We start from the raw sequence: 18,177 nt of genomic DNA on the forward strand, positions 1-18,177 counted from the left end.
TTTCAGAGGCATAGGAGAGGGAGAGAGAGAGAGGAAGAGAGAGAGAGAAGTATCCACTGGTTAATCCCCAAATGGCTACAGTAGGCTGGGCGAGGCCAAAGCCAGGAGCCAGGAGCTTCATGCAGGTCTCCTACATGGATGCAGGAGCCCAAACACTTGAGCCAGCTTCCACTGCTTTCCCAGGCATATTAATATAGCAGGGAGCTGAATCAGAAGTGGAGCAGCTGGAGCTTGAACCGGTGCCCATATGGGATGCTGGCACAGCGGACAGTGGCTTAACCCCTTGTGCCATAGCACTGGCCCCCCAAGTGATGTCTTAACTGCTATACCAGTGCCCACTCCTCCAACACTTTGTAATTCCTGTTCCTCATTTTGCTTTTTTTTCAGATTAGAACTCAGCATTGGAAAATTCACAAAAACTTTAATTATGTTGTTTATGACTTTCCCATCCACCGTGCCAAGTTTTAGTCTCCTAGTTTCAGTAATTGTGATAGTTTGACTTTCAGATAAAACTGAAGCCTAAGGTTATTACTAAACTTACCTGGATTGATCTTTGGTTTCCAGTTCACCAACCGTGCATTTACCTACTATCCTGCCATTGATTTTGAGGTTGTCAGACTCATAAATATGTTGAGAAAATCTTCAGTCCACAGCAGTTCTCATCCGTTTGCAGAAACTCATTACTAGTCCTCCCTGCCCGGAGCTGTACCTTCCATGTTGTTCAAGTCCATGTCAACATCACTGCCATGACCGCAAAGACTTCATCAAAAGATCAAGGCAGAAACAGGAGCAGAATGTTAACGACCGCTTTCCAGGCTGGGGCCCAAGTTTTCCCCAAGCTGGTTTGCGTGAATACATTATGATCCAGCTCTCTTGTTCTGGGAGCTACAGTTTTTACAGTATCCACGGCAGAAGTAACCGGCTGCATCATACTCAGTGTTGGGTTGTGTTGAATTGTCTGCCAGTTCTACCTGATGATTAGGCATTTGAAATTTAGTCTCGTGTCTTATCTGCACCGAATTTACTATTGTTTCCTATTTGTAGTTCTCTGCAGAATTTGTATTCTCAGTATTTCAGACATTTCTAATTGTTGATAATTGAATATCAACAACCTGGATGGTGTTAAAAAAAAAAAAACAAACTTCTGTTTTTCAGTAGCATTCTAATTGCCATTTGTGTCACATAGGAGAGTTATTATGCATCAGCTCTCAGTTATTGGGAGTAAGGAACATGATGGCAGTGCCCGAGTAATGGGACAGGCAGGTAGAGACTACACATACATTTAAATGGGGCCGTTTACCTTCCTGAAAGTGGCTGGAAAATACAGAACGGGATGATAAGGGAGTACCAGAAAAACTATCTCAGTGTTGGAAACAGTACTGGTGGTTTATTCAAAACCAGCTGCAGCGCTAGACTTAGGAAGTGGTCTGTTCGACCCGAAAGGCCGCTGGATGATTGTAGGGGCTGAGACCTGGAGAGGTTAAGTGACTCACCCAGCACAGCGGGGTTGGGTGTTTCACGGCTGTGTGGCAGAGCTATGATTGCTGTCATGTTGGGAGCTGAATTCCAGGGAGAGAGAGAGAGATTGTCTTCTTTCTTTAGGGGGGCACTGTGTTGCTGTTGTAGCACCGTCATTGGATTGTTTCTTTTGCTTTGTCATCTTCAACCGACTTTGAGCACGTGCATTTTCTTTATCCATCACATCATAAAATAGAGGGAGGGAGAAACTGTGGCCCAGGTGAGCCGTGGCTTGTGTGGTGCATGCTGGGAGTCGGGGGCCCAGTCTAACGTGCCCCCCAGGTTCACTCTGCTCCCATAACCGCTCTGCACTCCAGCAGGACAGATCTCAGGAACTGCAAACATGATGTCTTTCCCCCCCTAAAAAACTGTATGTAATAATTCATTCTGTTTTGAAAGACTTATGAGACCTTAAAAACCTCCATTTAGTGGCTTCCCAAGGTGCTATGATTTGTTTCTTACTAGTCTCTTTTGTTCTGTGGAAAATTTTCTTCTTTAGTTCTTTGAGATTTAGATTTCCTTGCCAAGGTATTTTTAGAGAGAAGAAAATCAGTCTGTGTCACCAAAGGGGTAAAGTATATACCTTAAGGCCTAATTATGCAATTAGAGTTTTAATAAGGAGCGTCATAAATTCTGGCTTCATTGCAATCATTGCTTAGAAGACCGTTCTACTCAGAAGCCTCATCCAGTCATCATTGTCATTACCATTAGTGTCAGCAGCCAACCACAGCGTTCACCGAGTGTCCATAGATTGTGTAGCCTTGCTGGGATTCTGGGAGACTTCAGGAGCTTGTGGGGGGCAGGCATTTAGCCTCGTGGGTAAGACACCAGTTGGGGTGCTGACATCCCATAAAGAAGCTCCTGCGTTCAATTCCTAGCTCCTGCTTCCTGCCAACGCAGACTGTGGAGGGCAGCAGTGAGGACTCAGTGTTTAGGTTCCTGCTGCTCAGGTGGGAGAACTGGATTGAGTTCCAGGCTCCTGGCTTTGACCAGGCCCAGACCTGGCTGGCCGTTATAGGCATCTGGGGAGTGAACCAGGAGAGGGAAGCTGCATTGTTTGTCTCCCAGCCTCAAATGAATCAGTGAGTGAGTGAGTGTGTATGTGTGTGTGTGTGTTAGCATGTTAGCTCTTGCCTTCAAGGCATGTGTGATCTGCAGCATTGGAAGAAAGACACTTAATTTTCCTACACGTGTAAAGTACATCCTGATTCGTGCATGAGTTTGGAGGTGGAGGGGCAGTGAGGAGATAAAGGAATGGTTCATGGAAGGGTCTGGTGTGAAAGACTAGAGGCATGTAGAGCGCTGGCTCGGGTGCTCAGCCTGGAGTCTAACAAGGCAGGATAATTGGTTGCAGGAGGGAGGAAGCGATTGGTGGAGAACCTTGAAACCAATCATTTAAATAGATTTGGTTTAATAACAGAGATGATTGGAGGAGTGGGAGGGGAAAATTACTTGTTATGGTTGATTATGGCAGAACCGACAGGGCAAAAGATTGGAGTTTTGTTTTGTTTGTTTGTTTTCAAAGAGGACAGTGCCAGTTTGGGAGACCTTGCCTTGATTCAGATGAGGGCTGTAGGGTTTGGGAGTGGGGGAGCAGAGGAAGCGAATCTCTCTCTTCCTCTCTTTTTCCGTGATCTTGGTTCTGCTAGAGGAGCCCCTTTCCCTCATGCTGAGAAGTAATGGCTGAGTACAAGGTGGTGTGTCCTCTAATTGGGAACGGAAATGGCCGGATGGTTTTGCAGTTTAAGCTCATGAGACACAAGAGCCTGGTTTTGTGGTCACATCCTGAGTTGAGGTGTACCTGTATTGCTACGCTCTTGATCTTTGAGTGACCAGAATAGATTTTAATGGACTTCATTACTCAATTTACTGCCCTGCTGAATCGTTGTTATACTTGGTTCTCTTGCATTTATCTGGTAAATTGAGGTTGTTGGCATCTGTTGTTTTTTTTTTTTTTTCAAAGCAGGCAAATAAAAGCTGGTGTGTGAATATCTTAAATTCTCAGGTCTTCTGTAGTTCTGTTCTCATAGGCTAGCTGGGACTGCCAAAATCGGTTATGGATAACCATGGAGTGGAAACATCACAGTCACCCTGGATTTTCCATTTCTGAACGACAGGAGACATGTGGCACATGTCCTGAGCGTGGTGAGGCACTGTTCCTTCTGTTGCTCTGTCTGGAAGGGAGTTAACCTTTCCACAGTTTTTGTGGCAAATGCTAGGGCAGCTTGTGAGCTAATTAGAAGGAACCCTGATAAGTGAATGCTGGCTTTGTCAGTTCTCCTTCATTTTCTGAGGCGTAGACAGCCAAATAGCATTCCATGTGTGGTGATAATTTAGTCCCCACTCCCCCCAGACCTCTGTGCAACTAAAGGTCGCTCCTCAGCCTTGGTGATGAGTGTTCTGTGTAAAGCCCACGTGACTCCGTGGGTTCTCCTTAAGCTTTCATACCCGTTCACTCTCTTCGAGAAACTTGTCCTCTAGCTGTGGCCTTTTCCCATCATGTGGCTGCTCTCCTACTCACCCTGCACTGGGACATCTGCAAAGGCAAGGGGTTCCATTGCTGATGGCCACATGGCACAGAGAACCAGGGGGGAAGCCATGTGAGAGCTGCCGCGGCAGCAAAGCAATGGCAGTTTTTGAGGGTGGAGGAGGGGGTGCAGACCTGGCCCCTTGCGAGAAGAGAAGGCTGTCACTAGGTGTTACTCCTAATGGCTCTCCGGCTAATAGACCCAGTCAGCGCTGCAGGTGCTTGGTGCCAGTTCTTCCTACAACAGAAAAGTGCTGCTTTCCCTGTGTGCCTGCCGCCGGAGGGGAAGTGCTTAGTGCTATTTACTTAAAACACTCTAGCTTGATAAATTACAAGCACTTCACTCTGGGTAAAGCTCATAAATTCAGCCCCTACCAAAAAAAAAAATCACAAGCTGACAGCACTTAGTCCTGTTTATAAAGTTCGTGCACATCTATCTTTGATACAGGCACAAGTATATGTCTATGAAATAGCACCACGGCCCGGCGGAGTCATGGCAGCGCACAGCCATGGCTCCCTCCCGTTGGCCCCCACGCCCCAAGGGCACCTTGAGGAGGAGGCCTGCGGAGGGGGAGCTGGGAGGGGGAGTGGCCAGCGCCGAGGCCCAGGCCCCCTGATTTCCGCCCCCTCGTTGCTCATACTTGTCTTCCCCATGTGTTTGCCCGCTCCCCGGATCTCTCTGCTCTGCTAGCTGCGACGAAGCAGGGAGCAGTGGTGGACTGAGAACGCTCTGCTGGAAAGACATGGCTTTTTAAACATTGATCTGGAAAATATCTGAGAGAGAGAGAGCGAGAGAGAGCACTCCCATCTGCTGGTTCATTCCCCCAAACGCCCCCAGTGGCCATGGGGCCAAAGCCTCGAGCCAGGGACTCCATCCGGGTCTCCTCTCTGGGTGGGAGGCAGCCGACCACTTGAGCCATCGTTCCTGCCTCACAGGTTCTGTGTTAGCAGGAAGCTGCATCAGGAGCTGGAGCCAGGTGTCTGATAGGGGTACTGATATGGGACAGGAGCATCTTGACCACCGGGTTAAATATCCACCTCAAGAGATGGGTTTAAATGAACATTTGTCGGCCGGTGCTGCGGCTCAATAGGCTAATCCTCCGCCTGCGGCCCCGGCACAGCGGGTTCTGGTCCCAGTCGGGGCGCCAGATTCTGTCCCGGTTGCTCCTCTTCCAGGCCAGCTCTCTGCTGTGGCCCGGGAGTGCAGTGGAGGATGGCCCAAGTGCCTGGGCCCTGTACCCCATGGGAGACCAGGAGAGGCACCTGGCTCCTGGCTTCCGATCAGCGCAGTGCACCTGCCACAGCGGCCATTGGAGGGTGAACCAATGGCAAAGGAAGACCTTTCTCTCTGTCTCTCTCTCTCACTGTCCACTCTGCCTGTCAAAAAAAAAAAAGAACATTTGTCAGAACCAGGAGCTGTTCTGTTTTTGGCAGCTTGTTCAGGAAAAATTAGAAACCCCAACAAAAAGACCTGTATGTAGTCTGAGCACAGGGCCTGAAAGATTTATGTGCCATCAGCTGTCAGAAAAGAAAATATTTTCACAAGAAAATGCACATGAGCTCGTCTCGTTGGTCCAACGTCCCAGAGCCCCACAGGTGTTGTTGCAGATGCATCACTGCCCAGCGCCAGAGCGCCAGCGACCCAGGTGCCTGGTTCCTAATCTTCGTGGCCAGGCAGAGTCGCCACGCCCGTCAGACGAGGCTGCAGACTCTGCAGTGAACACTCAGTACTGCAGAGAGGATAATTATGCTGTTTGTCAGATACTAGAAAAGTGCAAAGAACATTCCTTCACTCTGCAACAGCTTGGACTCAAGTGACAGACATGCTGTTCCCTCCGGCTGGCGTGACCTCCCTTGTCAGCCCCTTCACCACCGGCCCAGCCACCACCCAGTGTCCATGACCCACCTGTGACAGCAGCCCCTTGGGAAGACCCTCACATCCCTCCCTTTCCTATCCCCCCAGGCCCGAGCTGGGTTCCCACAGCACCCTGTCCTGTTAGCACTTCCCAGGTTGTGTTTTTGTTATTCATTTACCTGTCTTCCCCATCAGGCATAAACAGGGACAGTGTCTTGTCCTGAATTCATCATGTATCGCCTGTGCCGGGCACAATGACTAGGATGTAGTGGGTGCTCAGTAAATGTTTGTCAAGTGGGTGATCGTCCGGGTAGCTCAATGAGAACTGATGGCGCCCTTTCTGATCTGTCATCCATCACCCTCAGTGAAGGCGGGCTGGCGGCTGTGAGCAGCTCCGCCTGGGAGGGGAAGGCAGGCTTAGAATTAACAATAACCACCCCTTATGGAGGATTTATTTACTGTGGGTCGAGCCCTGTTGTAGGCATTTAAAATGTATTAATGCACTTAATCCCTAGATCAGTCTGTTAAGCCAGGTTCTGTTTATTATCCCCATTGGAGAGCATAAGGAAGTCCAATAACTGCCCAAGGTCACCCAGTGACAGTGCTGAGATTCACGCTGATAGTGGGCACCCATCACTTATCTGTGCCGTCTACACTGCCTCCTGGAAAGAATTAAGCCCTAGCGACCTAAGGCATCCATCGTGTGTAACAGTTTAACTGTCAGAAGGGTATTAGTTATGCTCCATCCTTGGGAGTGTGGGAGAGGTAGTCACCAAGTACCTTTATGGGCTCTGTGGTTCACTTGAGAGAGGTGGAGTGAGATGGCTGACAAGGAGTCGGTTTTAGATGCTAGTTCTGACCTTCTGCAAAACACAGCTGTCTTCTCTAGTCTGCGATCTTCTGACAAGCTGAGTTACACCGCTTCCTTTTCCTTTAAGGAATGCCTGTTGACAATGGCCCACGGTGTTTCCTGTGCCCAGAACACACCAGGCTGCTCACTCCTCCTGCTCCAAGCCCAGTCTCCCCTGGCCCCTCTTTCCCACATAGGTCATTTTCAGTGTCATTTCCCTATTTCTCCTGGTCGCATCCTAGAGGGGTCCCCGTGAACCCTGTTCACAAGTGTTGTAGTGCTGAAAACTATACCTGGGTTGATTATTTTTATTTTTATTTATTTATTCGTTTTTTGTGAGAGAGAGAGGATGTGCTCCTATTGAGAGAGAGAAAGAGAGAGGCCGTTCTCATCTGTGTACTCACAACCCAAATTCCAGGAATGGGCCGGGCTGAAGACCCGGAACTGTCTGGGTCTGCCATGGGGGTGGCGGGGACCAAGCAATTGAAACATGACTGCTGCCTCCCAGGATTGCCTTAGCAGGAAGCTAGAGTCAGGAGCCAAAGCCGGGCATGCAAACTAGGCACTCCCAGGCTCCTTAGCAAACCCCACCCCTGGAGTTGTTGTTGTTTGTTTGTTTTTGACAGGCAGAGTGGGTAGTGAGAGAGACAGAGAGAAAGGTCTTCCTTTTTTGCTGTTGGTTCACCCTCCAATGGCCGCTGCGGCCAGCGCATCTCGCTGATCCGAAGCCAGGAGCCAGGTGCTTCTCCTGGTCTCCCATGCGGGTGCAGGGCCCAAGCATTCCACTGCAGTGGGCCATCCTCCACTGTACTCCTGGGCCACAGCAGAGAGCTGGACTGGAAGAGGGGCAACCGGGATAGAATCTGGCGCCCCAACCGGGACTAGAACCTGGTGTGCTGGTGCTGGGAGGCAGAGGATTAGCCTGTTAAGCCACACGCTGGCCACGTTGTTTTTTTTTTTTTTTTGTATGGAGTGATTGAGGTGATTGTCTCCCTAGTGGGTTTCAGTACTAGACCTCTGAGAGCAGACTTGTCTGTCTGGTTCCAGTTTATCCCCGGCACCGCGAGCAGTACCTGGACACAGTGTGTGTCTTCTAAATGTTTGTGGAAGGAGCAGATGAACCGGGGGTTGGGAGGTGATGTGATTTTGCACTCAGCCTCTGATCTGGGGATTTTACGTAGTCAAGGCGAATCTGTTGGACAGCCAGTGTTTGCCGAGTCTTTGTGTGTGCGTGCTCACCTGGACGCTGGGGGCTGAGCAGATGACTAATAGTGCTCTGGCTTGGAGGCGCCTACCATGTAGGGGGACACTCAGATGACAGTGAGTCACTTCACTGCACCAGCACAGTGCGACGACTATGAAAAAACCGAGGGCGAGCTCGCTCATGTCGTGGCAAGCCGGCTGGCACCCAGGAAGCCCCGTTCACAGCCGAAGACCTGCCTTCCACGAGGTCCTGAGAAGTGCCCGGAGCAGCTGTGGCCAAGTAGAACCCCACATTAGGAAGGCCCAGCAGGTGTCCTACGTCTGGGGAGGGCCGCTCAGAGAAGACCCATCTCTTAGAGGTCACGGCATGTCGCGGTCAGATTTAACCAGGCAGACACTCCTTACTTGCTTGCTTACAAAGAGAGCATTTTGTCTTTCATAAATGGACTCAGGGCTTTAAATCAAATATATTTAGAGCATCTCCCTGGTTGCCTTAGTTCCCTTCACCTACTCTTGTCTCAAACCTAATCTCTTGCTCCCAGATCTGCTGCCTCTGTGTCGCATCCTTCTTGAGTGGCAGCTCCGATGCTGAAGTGGAAGCCCCTGTGTCCCTCAGTCTTCCTGCTCCAGTCCCATTTGGACCGGCTCTGGGCGTGCCTCCTGGCCACTTGCCAGGCAGTCTTCCCCTCAACGGCCATCCTTTAGGCAGGAGTTGGCTTCCTGCCTGCCCTTCTTGGTTCTGGGCTCCTTGCCTCTCACTCTCCTCCCAGCCGTAGAGGGCATCCGGAGTGCAGATCTGAGCCTGTTGCTCCTCTGACAGTGGCCTTTGGCTGGTCCCGCATCGCACGCCGAACCGCCTCTTGAGCCCAGCTGTCAGTTTCAGTTCCACCAGACGACTGGCAGTTCCCTGTAGAGATCATGATTTAAAGGGAAAAAAATTATTTTATTATTTATTTGAAAGGCAGAGTTACAGAGAAAGGGAGAAAGAGTGAGAAAGAGAGAGGTCGACTTTCCATCCATTGGTTCACTCCCCAAATGGCTGGGCTAGGTCAAAGCCAGGAGCCTGGAACTCCATCCAGGTCTCCCATGTAGGTGGAGGGGCCCAAGCACTTGGGCCATCTTTCACTGCTTTCCCAGGTGCATTAACAGGGAGCTGGGTCAGAAGTGGAGCAGCCGGGACTCGAACCAGTGCCCTCATGGGATGTCGGCATTGCAAGTCCAGCTTAACCCACTGTACAACACTGGCCCTGAGATCATGATTTTTATATAGACTCATTTCCTTCTCTCCTTCTTCTAACTTCATTTTTTTTTTAATTCTTAAAAAATACTTTATTTAATTTTTCCAAATTATTGATTTAATTTATTTGAAAGACAGAGTGGTTTTTGTTTTTTTTTTGGACAGGCAGAGTTAGTGTGAGAGAGAGAGAGAAAGGTCTTCCTTCCATTGGTTCACCCCCCAAATGGCTGCCACGGCGCTGCACCAATCCGAAGCTAGGAGCTGGGTGCTTCATCCCGGTCTCCCATACGGGTGCAGGGCCCAAGCACTTGGACCATCCTCCACTGCCTTCCCAGGCCACAACAGAGAGCTGGAATGGAAGAGGAGCGACCAGGACAGAATCTGGCGCCCCAACCGGGACTAGAACCCGGGGTGCAGGCGCTGCAGGCGGAAGATTAGCCATGTGAGCCATGGCACTGGCCAGACGGAGCTCTCTTATCCATTGATTTATCACCCAAATGCCTGCAACAGCTGGGGCTGGGCTGCTAAAGCCGGGAACTTAATCCAGGTCTCCCTTGTGGGTGGCAGGGACCCAGCTACCTGAACCATCACTTGCTGCCTCCCAGGGCGCACATTAGTCGGAAACTGGAATCAGGAGTGAAACTAGGACTTGAACCCAGGCACTCCGACATGGGATACCAGCCTCCCAAATGGTGCCTCAGCCTTCTGTGCCACATCCCCCCCCCCCACTTGTTTTTAATTCTGACCTAGGTCCATGCCTGTTTTCCCTGTGGAAATCCTGCTTACACCATTATGTAGCCTTCAGTCAAAGTTAAAAATCTAAGCAGAGCATTCTGAAAAGGTGTGAGAATTTTTTCTCTTCACTTCTTGCAAGTTCCTAGGGGGGCAAACACATTGTCTTTTTGCATCCAACAAATGTTATTTTACATTTTAAAAACAAAGAAGTGTAGGGCAGAGTTTTGGCTCGGAGCTTAAGTCACCACTCGGGATGCCTACATTCCACTTCAGAGTGCCTGGATTTGAGTTCTGCAGTTATGGCTCCAGGACTCCAGTCTCTGCCACCCATGTGGGAGGCCCTGATTGAATTCCTGGCTCCCAGCTTCCTGCTGGCCCAGACCTGGCTGTTGCAGGCAAATATTTGGGGAGTAAACCAATAGATGGAAGATCCCTATCTTTCAAATAAATTAAAAGTAAAATGAAAATGGAAAATGAAGAAGTAGAAGAGAATACGGGAAAACTGCATTAATACAATACTATGTTGAAGGATTTAAACTCCCGAGTTTGAGTTCCCGCAGCCTCTGCCCAGCAGCTTTCCTTTCTGGAAACAGCCCAGTCCCTTGGTGCCAAACCCGGCCCAGCCTTGGCCATGAGTTATGGCGGGGTGGGAGTCGTTACCTTGATCTTCTTGGCCTCTGGGTGTTTAACTTCTCCACGTTAATGCCTCCTCCTTAGTGTTACATTATCTTGTAGTGAAGTAGTCATTTATAATTTATACACTGTGTGCTGGCTTAAAATAGAGGCAAGAGGATAATCAGCATCCTGAAGCTTCTAGTCTTCCAAAATAACATTTCCTCAGTGAAGTCTGCCTGTAGGAATTGAAGCCTGCCGTGAATTAAAAACCCTTTGTCCTATTGTCAGACAGGGAAATGGATGTGTCTGTTATTCAGCTGAACACTAGAGAGAAGGGGATCATGTTTTGGAAAAAAAAAAAAAAAAAAAGAACACAACTCATCATTTTATTTTATTCCACTCAAAAGACTCTAACAGCCTCCATCTTTGTAGTGTTCCAGGAACCCCGTTATAGTAGAGGGGGGCCGGCATGGACCTGGAGGGCAGTTAGGAGGAATGGCCACGGGAAAAACAGAAGCTGATACGCACGCCCCTCAACCTTTGTCTGCTGTGGTCTCGGTGACCTTCCATCTGGGTTGACTGCAGACACAGAGGGGCTGGGCTTGCCTGTTGCATGCCACCCTGTTCATTGACCATAAATTAAAAATACAAGGACCACTTGAAAACATCCCTGTAGAATTAGTTTTTTGCAGAAATGCCAATCAGATACCGGAAGTCTTACTTTCCCCCTGTCACCTGTAGGGCGTCTTCTGTTCCTTGTCATTGTGCGTCAGGACTTTGGTGGAGATTTCTAACGAGGGCAGGAGAAAGGACAGACGCTTCTGCAGTGGAGTGGTCTCGCTCTTCCCATCTGTGACCTTGTACTTGAATTCCCAGATTACTCTTACCATCTCGGAGATGTCTCATGTGTTCACAACTGCACCCAAGGGTGTTTTTGGCTGTTTTTGGGCGGGGGTGGTTGGGGTGGGGAGGGAGGGGGAGCAGCCGCCAGAGGGTAGCCTGGGAGCGTGCTGGGTGATTTAACGGGAAGGCCACTAGGTGGCAACATCCACCCAGCTGCTGGGCCTTCTCTACCCCTATGAAGATACTGCACTTGCTTCTCCAGCTGCAGGATTGAGTACCTGAAGAAAGGGTTTAGCAGCCGTTGCTTCGGGTCCTGTTGACAGCGAGGCTGTGGGATAAACACACGGCAGTATATTGCTGTCTGTCCATCACCTGGCTTAGTCACTGAGAGCCCGAAATTGCACCGTGTGACTGGGAGAATTGCTTTCCCACAGCAGAGGCCTGTGATTGGGCTGCCTGGTCCCTGGGTTCATTTTCTCCAAGATTTAAGACTTTGATTGCAACTTTCTCCTGTATATTTTAAAAACTTTTAGTAAAAAAACTTTAAACAAAAAGTTGAATTTTATCAAGGATCTGAGTCATGATTTAAAAAAAAAATCAGCAAAATCTCAAGGGACTAACTGTCCCCAAGAGACAGCCATCCATCTCCCTGGGTTCACTCAGGAGCCTGCACTGTCCTAAAGGAGGATGTGTGTTTACCACCCCTCCTAAATTAGCAGCTCTGGCGATATTAAGATCTGTAAGGAACTGTCCACGGGAGGAGGTGTTGTGTGTGCTCTGCAGTGATTAAGCCATTAAGCTCTAATTGGTATTTTCCCACTCATGGTTTTGTGTAGGAAGCTTTGACATTATTTAGGAATGCAGTGCTCCTCGGCCATCTTTGTGTCACCCCCACGTTTCAGTCTGCGACTGCGGAGAGGAAGCTCTGCCGGCGAGCAGGTCCTGAGTTTTGCTCACGTGGTCCTTTCCTGTCGCTTGGTTACGTTGCAGATGAAGTGGAAAGGGAAGGACCTGTTTGACTTGGTGTGCCGGACTCTGGGGCTTCGGGAGACCTGGTTCTTCGGCCTGCAGTACACCATCAAGGACACCGTGGCCTGGCTCAAAATGGACAAGAAGGTTGGGCTGGAACGCGGTGAATCCCAGGGGCTGGCCTGCCCGTCTGCTTTTCCCAGGGCTCCTAGCTTATTTGCCTGTTGCGAGGGCATTGCAGCTACCTGCTAGAGCAAGGGCCGCGGTCCTGAGTGAAGTCGGCAGGAAGCAGGAGACGCTGCTTGTTTTCTCTTTGTCCACGCAAACAGAGTCACCCGGATTAAGCTGTTGCCAGCCTTGGCTTCTTCACCCGTTGTCACCAGCCCGATTGCCATTGGCTTTCTGCCTTCTAGTTTATTGAACCATTAATCAGGCCTTATGAATTAAAATTACTATTATCTTCTTACACTTTTTTTTTTTTTTAAACAATTCATGTCTTTGAAAGATTCTCCTGGGGCTCATGTTCTTCAGGGAATTTTTAAGTCTTTATGAGGAACACCATGGCCCAACCTGAATGGATCATTAATGTGATCTAAGGAATGAGAGTGCCTGGTGCCTGTGGCGAAGGCAGAATGTCCATTTTGTCCTCAGGATTCTCCAGGGCTCCGACACTGGTGGAGAAGTCTGGGCTCCTGGCGATTTTACTGTGGCTTGGAAATGGACGTTGCTAAACCCCTGCATGGGTTCCTCCATTCCCACAAAGACACGCTTACCTGCTTACGTGCCTGCCCAACCATGATGACAGCTGGGGAGCTGGGAGGGGGCGGGGGGGATGGTCAGTCTCTCCTAAAAGACACCTGAATCTTGAAGTCAGAACGTGTCAGATTCTTACCCCAGGTGGTGCCGCAGCAGATGCCCACGTGCAGTTATTTTCCACTGCATAGCATGAGCAACCGTGAAGATCTCCTGTTTTACCAGCTGGCTCCAAACTTAAGTGTTCAAATTGTGTCCACATACAGGGGCACATCAAAAACTTCATGGAGAAATGGAATCAAAAGAGAAGTTTATTTTGGCACAAAACCTTTTAAAGATCCATGCATATGAGAAGTCTTCAAAAAGCTCCTGGTGGGGAGTGGGTGTTCTGTGTTGCCTGTGTCCCATTTGGAGTATGATGCCTATCTCCGGGTCTGATGCCTATCTTCGGCTCCTGATTCCAGCTTCCTACCGATGCAGACCCTGCGAGGCAGTGGTGATGGCTCAATAACGGGGTCTCTGCCACCCACATGGGAGACCTGGGTTAATTTCCTTGTCCCTGGGTTCAACCCCGGCCAGGGTCCACTGCAGGCATTTGGGGGAGTGAACCAGCAGATAGGAGCTCTCTGTCTCTTTTTGCCTACTGAATAAATAATTTTAAAAAATTGTTCAGGGGAAATACATACTATGAAAAAACTATGCATGGTTTTCAATTTTTTTTACACCAAAATAGGCTTATCTTTTAATCGTCGCCCTTTTCAATGAACTTTTTGAAGTACTCTCATAAGTACATAGTAATCTGTCAGATGGTAATTCCTAAGTGGTACAAAAGTGCCGCTGCGTGCTAGTGTCAGCGAGGGTGGCCTAGACCGGATTCCTTTTGAATTTTCTGGGCACTGCCACCTAGAATTGGCCAGGAGCATGGAGAATTATGTATCAGGAAATCAAAGACAGCAAATTTCTGTTTCTTCTCCTTTTTTTTTTTTTTTTTAAGATTTATTGATTTGAAAGGCAGAGTTAGGGAGGGAGAGACAGAGATCTTTCATCTGCTGGTTCACTCCACAGATGGCTGTGCTGGTGTGAAACCAGGAGCCAGGGGCGTCTTCCAGGTCTACCACGTGGGTACAGGGACCCAAACGCCTGGACCATTCTTTGCTGCTTTTCCAGGCCATTGTTAGGGAGCTGGATCAAAAGTGGAGCAGTGCCCATATGGAATGCAGGCATTACAGGTGCAGTTTTACCCACTGTGCCACAGCACTGGCCCCCCAGTTTCCGTATCCTTTTACGATTCTCAGCAAAGTGAATTTTAAATCGTACCTGAATGTTGGCCAAATGGATATTAGATTGGGGGCATCAGGAGCCATGGAACTTGGTGCTCAAAGGAAATAAATTATGACACATGTTAATGGAGCCTGGTAGCCTGTCCCATGGCATGTTTATGTCCTGAAATGAAACTCGCTCTGGAGAGCAGGTGGTCCAGGCTTTTCTCAGCATGGATGGAATTGTTCAAAGATTAAAGGCAACGGTTTAGTGACTGTGCTCCTGGCGTTTGGGAGGACATTTCTGCAGGTTCCTTGAAACAAAGGGCTGCCACAGTGGACACGTTTCATCTTTAGCTGACTCAGAAAGATCTAATTCATCGTTTCAAAGTTCCATTCCAACGTAGATCTAAATGCTAGAGGTAGGCAGCAAGAAGAAGAAGAAACAGGAGATTCCACTGCTTCATAAAATTATAAAGCCTTTAGCCTACCATGAAGGGTAATGGCCATGACCTTTGAGCTACACATTTCCAGTTTTGAACTTTCTGTGGCCTTGAGAACATTTAGGTCTTAATCTTATATCCACTCACCCCATGGGGGTATTGGTTAATTTGGTTCAGATCTACAGTGTGAAGTGAATATTATCTCTTACGATAAAAGGCTTTGAGAATGCTTCCAACTGTAGAATCACAACCTTTGAAAAGTGTGATGAATTTAGCAGGAAAAAAATGTTGTAGATACTGCCTGCCAAAGGTACTTTGATAGCTTGGGAGGAAGAGGTGCCAACCTCTTTATCTTTTGCTCTGCAATCCTGCAGGTGCTGGATCACGATGTTTCAAAGGAAGAACCAGTCACCTTTCACTTCCTGGCCAAATTTTATCCCGAGAATGCTGAGGAGGAGCTGGTTCAGGAGATCACCCAACATTTATTCTTCTTGCAGGTACACCAGTCCGTGCGGCCTCCCCTCCCCCTCTCCCAGTTGTGAGGGAAGTCGCCAGGTGAGGTTGCAGATTGGCTTGGGCAAAGCCCTGGGTGCCGACCACAAAGCTTTCCCGTTGCAGAAATGATCTGCCTGTGAATAGTCAGCCCGTTTGTTTCTGTAGTGGAAAAAAATCTTCAGCGCAGAAATGTGCTTGAACGATGAGAATTGGTGTCAGATGAAACTGCAGAGGTGTGAGGGTGAAGAGTGGATACGGGTAGCTACCTAACTTCTTTGAAGATAGATCCTGTTTTCTTCTTCTAACTCACTTACAAATACTCAGTAGTTGCACAGGAAGTCTAAAGAGAGAGTCCAGAGGTTCCGAATCTGCTCTCATTGAGAAGGGACTTCAGAACTCGGGGCCGCTCCGTGAACCCTTGCATGTGGTACTGCACACGTCCCGCGTCACGCCACCTTTGGTCTAGAGCTGTCTTATTTCTCCCTCACTCCCTCATTGGTCGGGAGCCCTTCAAGGCGAGGCTCACTGAGTGCTGAATAAGGACTCAATCAAACTGAAGAAATCGTGAGATCTGTAACTCTAGGCTGACCACCAGGGGCGAAGGGGGGAGGATTAGTCTGAGGATGGAAATCTTTGCTGTGTTCCCCTGCTTGGACAGAGCACCTTCCCCACCCCCAGTTTCATGCCTGGTAGTCGTGACTGGCATTGGGGTTGTTTGTGTGCCCCCAAGGTGCCCACTGTCGGTGATGCAGACGACTGAAGCAGAGGTGTGAATTACATGATTTCCCAGTAGCCTATGTGTGGTTGTCACAAAGCCCTCCTGTAATTAATTTGAGCCTTGGCATGTCATGTTCAGCAAGTGTTAAATTAAATGTAATAAAACCCCTTAAATAACTTCTTTTGAGGGTCTATTTGTACTTTGTTAATTTTTATTTATTCTAATTTATTTGAAAGGTAGAGAGAAAGAGAGAAACAAGACAGATCTTCTATCTGCTGGTTCTCCCCTCCAAATGCTTGCAACAGCCACGGCTGGGCCAGGCTGAAACCGAAAGCCTGGAACTCAATCCAGGTCTCCCTCGTGGGTCGCAGGGGCCCAGCTACTTGAGCCATCACCTGCTGCCTCCCGGGCTGCACGTTTGCATCAACAGGGTGCTGGAATCAGAAGCAGGGCTGGGATTTGAATCCAGGCACTGCGATATAGGATGCGGGCAGCCCAGGAGGCGTCTTAACTGCTGCACCAAATGCCCATCCCTAAAAAAATGTAGTTGACCAGAGAGCTACCATAAAGATGAAATAAAGGCCGCTTATTTACTTAGGTTCACATGTGTGGAGCATTTCTCTCTAGCTTGTTCAGATCAAAGGGAAGCCCTTCCTGTTGTTCTGTACCGGGCTTCCCTTCGATTCCTTCTAGTAGAAAGCAAGAGATTAGGAAGTTGTACTGCTCTAGAGATATCCTTGGTTTCATCGTCTCCATAAGAACGTGAGACCAGTTGTAAAACCTGGGAAGGATTTTTGGGTGTCACTGAACCCACACAAAGATTGCTTAGGCCTCAAATCGTCGCTGTGCTTTCTTGTGGTGCTGGCATTGTAGCACAGCAGGCTAAGCTGTCACCTGAGAATCTGCCATACCATGGGTACCAGTCCCAGCTGCTCCACTTTCAATCCAGCTCCCTGCTAATGTGCCTGGGAAAGCAGCAGCAGGTGGTCCGAGTCCTTGGGCCCTTGCAGCCAAGTGGGAGACCCAGATGGAGTTCTGGGCTCACTGGCTTCAGCCTGGCCCAGCTCTGGCCATGGCAGCCATTTGGTAAGTGAACCAGAGGATGGAAGATTTATTTCTCCCTCTCTCTCTGTAACTCTGCCTTTCAAATAAGTAAATAAATCTCTTAGAAAATTTAAAAAAAAAAAAGGCTCTCCTGTAAGCACTTTGAAGCAGTGCCCTCACTTCATGCCCCTCTCACTTCCACGTCTGGACCGCTCCGTGCTGCACCATTCGCAGAAATGGAGTGCAATGAGATATGGTAATTCAACATTATGGCTCAGGAATTATATTTCCTGGACCTCACATGTACTTAAAAGTTGAATCGATCAAATTTTATTGCTTCCTTTTTCCTTAGAGCAGCACATTGAAAGTGATGGCTTTTTTTTTTTTTTTTTTCTGTCTGCAGTCATAACTCAGTGGCCTTGGTGGCTTTTGTCTTGGGTTAAGACCCAAAAGTCGACTATTTCCTCTAGTGCTGCGTGTGTGCAGCAGGGCCTGGGGCTGCAGTCAGCCCCAGAGCTGTGCCTGACACTTCTCACCTTCACAGCTCTCGGTGACAGCCCACGTGTCAGTCTCTTGTAACCATGAGGATTTTTTTATTATTATTCAACATTGATCATGAAGAGACGAAGGGGGTTTTATGCAGAGCTGTCTTACCAAGAACTTGTCAGTGACTGAACTCTCAGCCTGTCTGCATGAGTTAAAAAAAAATGGTGCCCTTTGTCAGAAAGTCATTAACAGGTGCTTTGGTGGCCCTCACGAGAACACCCTGTGGCCTCTGCCGTGCCCAGCCTGCACAGCACCCATCACGCACACGGCCTCACCTCTTCCTTGTTGTCCCTTTCAGGTGAAGAAACAGATTTTAGATGAAAAGATCTACTGCCCTCCTGAAGCCTCCGTGCTGCTGGCGTCTTACGCCGTCCAGGCCAAGGTAGGCTCAAAGAAGAAACGCGCGTTCTTCCTGGGCCCTAACTCATGGCACAGGATGGCGCCTGTCTTCTGTTTCTTAAGATTTTCTGAACTTCAGGGGAGATCTACTCCAGAAAGTGGGATGTTATGGGACGTGGGGGAAATCACTGTTGCTATCCCGCAGCATCTGTGTAATCTTTTTTGTGT

General features: G+C 48.9%; 1 protein-coding gene across 3 annotated transcripts in view; it reads left to right on the plus strand.

The window, feature by feature from the left end:
- The window catches only part of NF2 (NF2, moesin-ezrin-radixin like (MERLIN) tumor suppressor), an 87,110-nt gene that overhangs the window by 18,620 nt on the left and 50,313 nt on the right, over nt 1-18,177 (plus strand). For all 3 annotated transcript variants that reach the window (XM_062182615.1, XM_062182614.1, XM_062182613.1), the window contains exons 2-4: nt 12,374-12,499; nt 15,182-15,304; nt 17,909-17,992. In XM_062182615.1, the coding sequence (XP_062038599.1) occupies nt 12,374-12,499; nt 15,182-15,304; nt 17,909-17,992 (333 nt within the window). The remainder of the gene's footprint in view (nt 1-12,373; nt 12,500-15,181; nt 15,305-17,908; nt 17,993-18,177) is intronic.

The sequence above is a fragment of the Lepus europaeus genome, chromosome 23, assembly GCF_033115175.1.
Source record: "Lepus europaeus isolate LE1 chromosome 23, mLepTim1.pri, whole genome shotgun sequence".
NCBI classification, from domain to species: domain Eukaryota; kingdom Metazoa; phylum Chordata; class Mammalia; order Lagomorpha; family Leporidae; genus Lepus; species Lepus europaeus.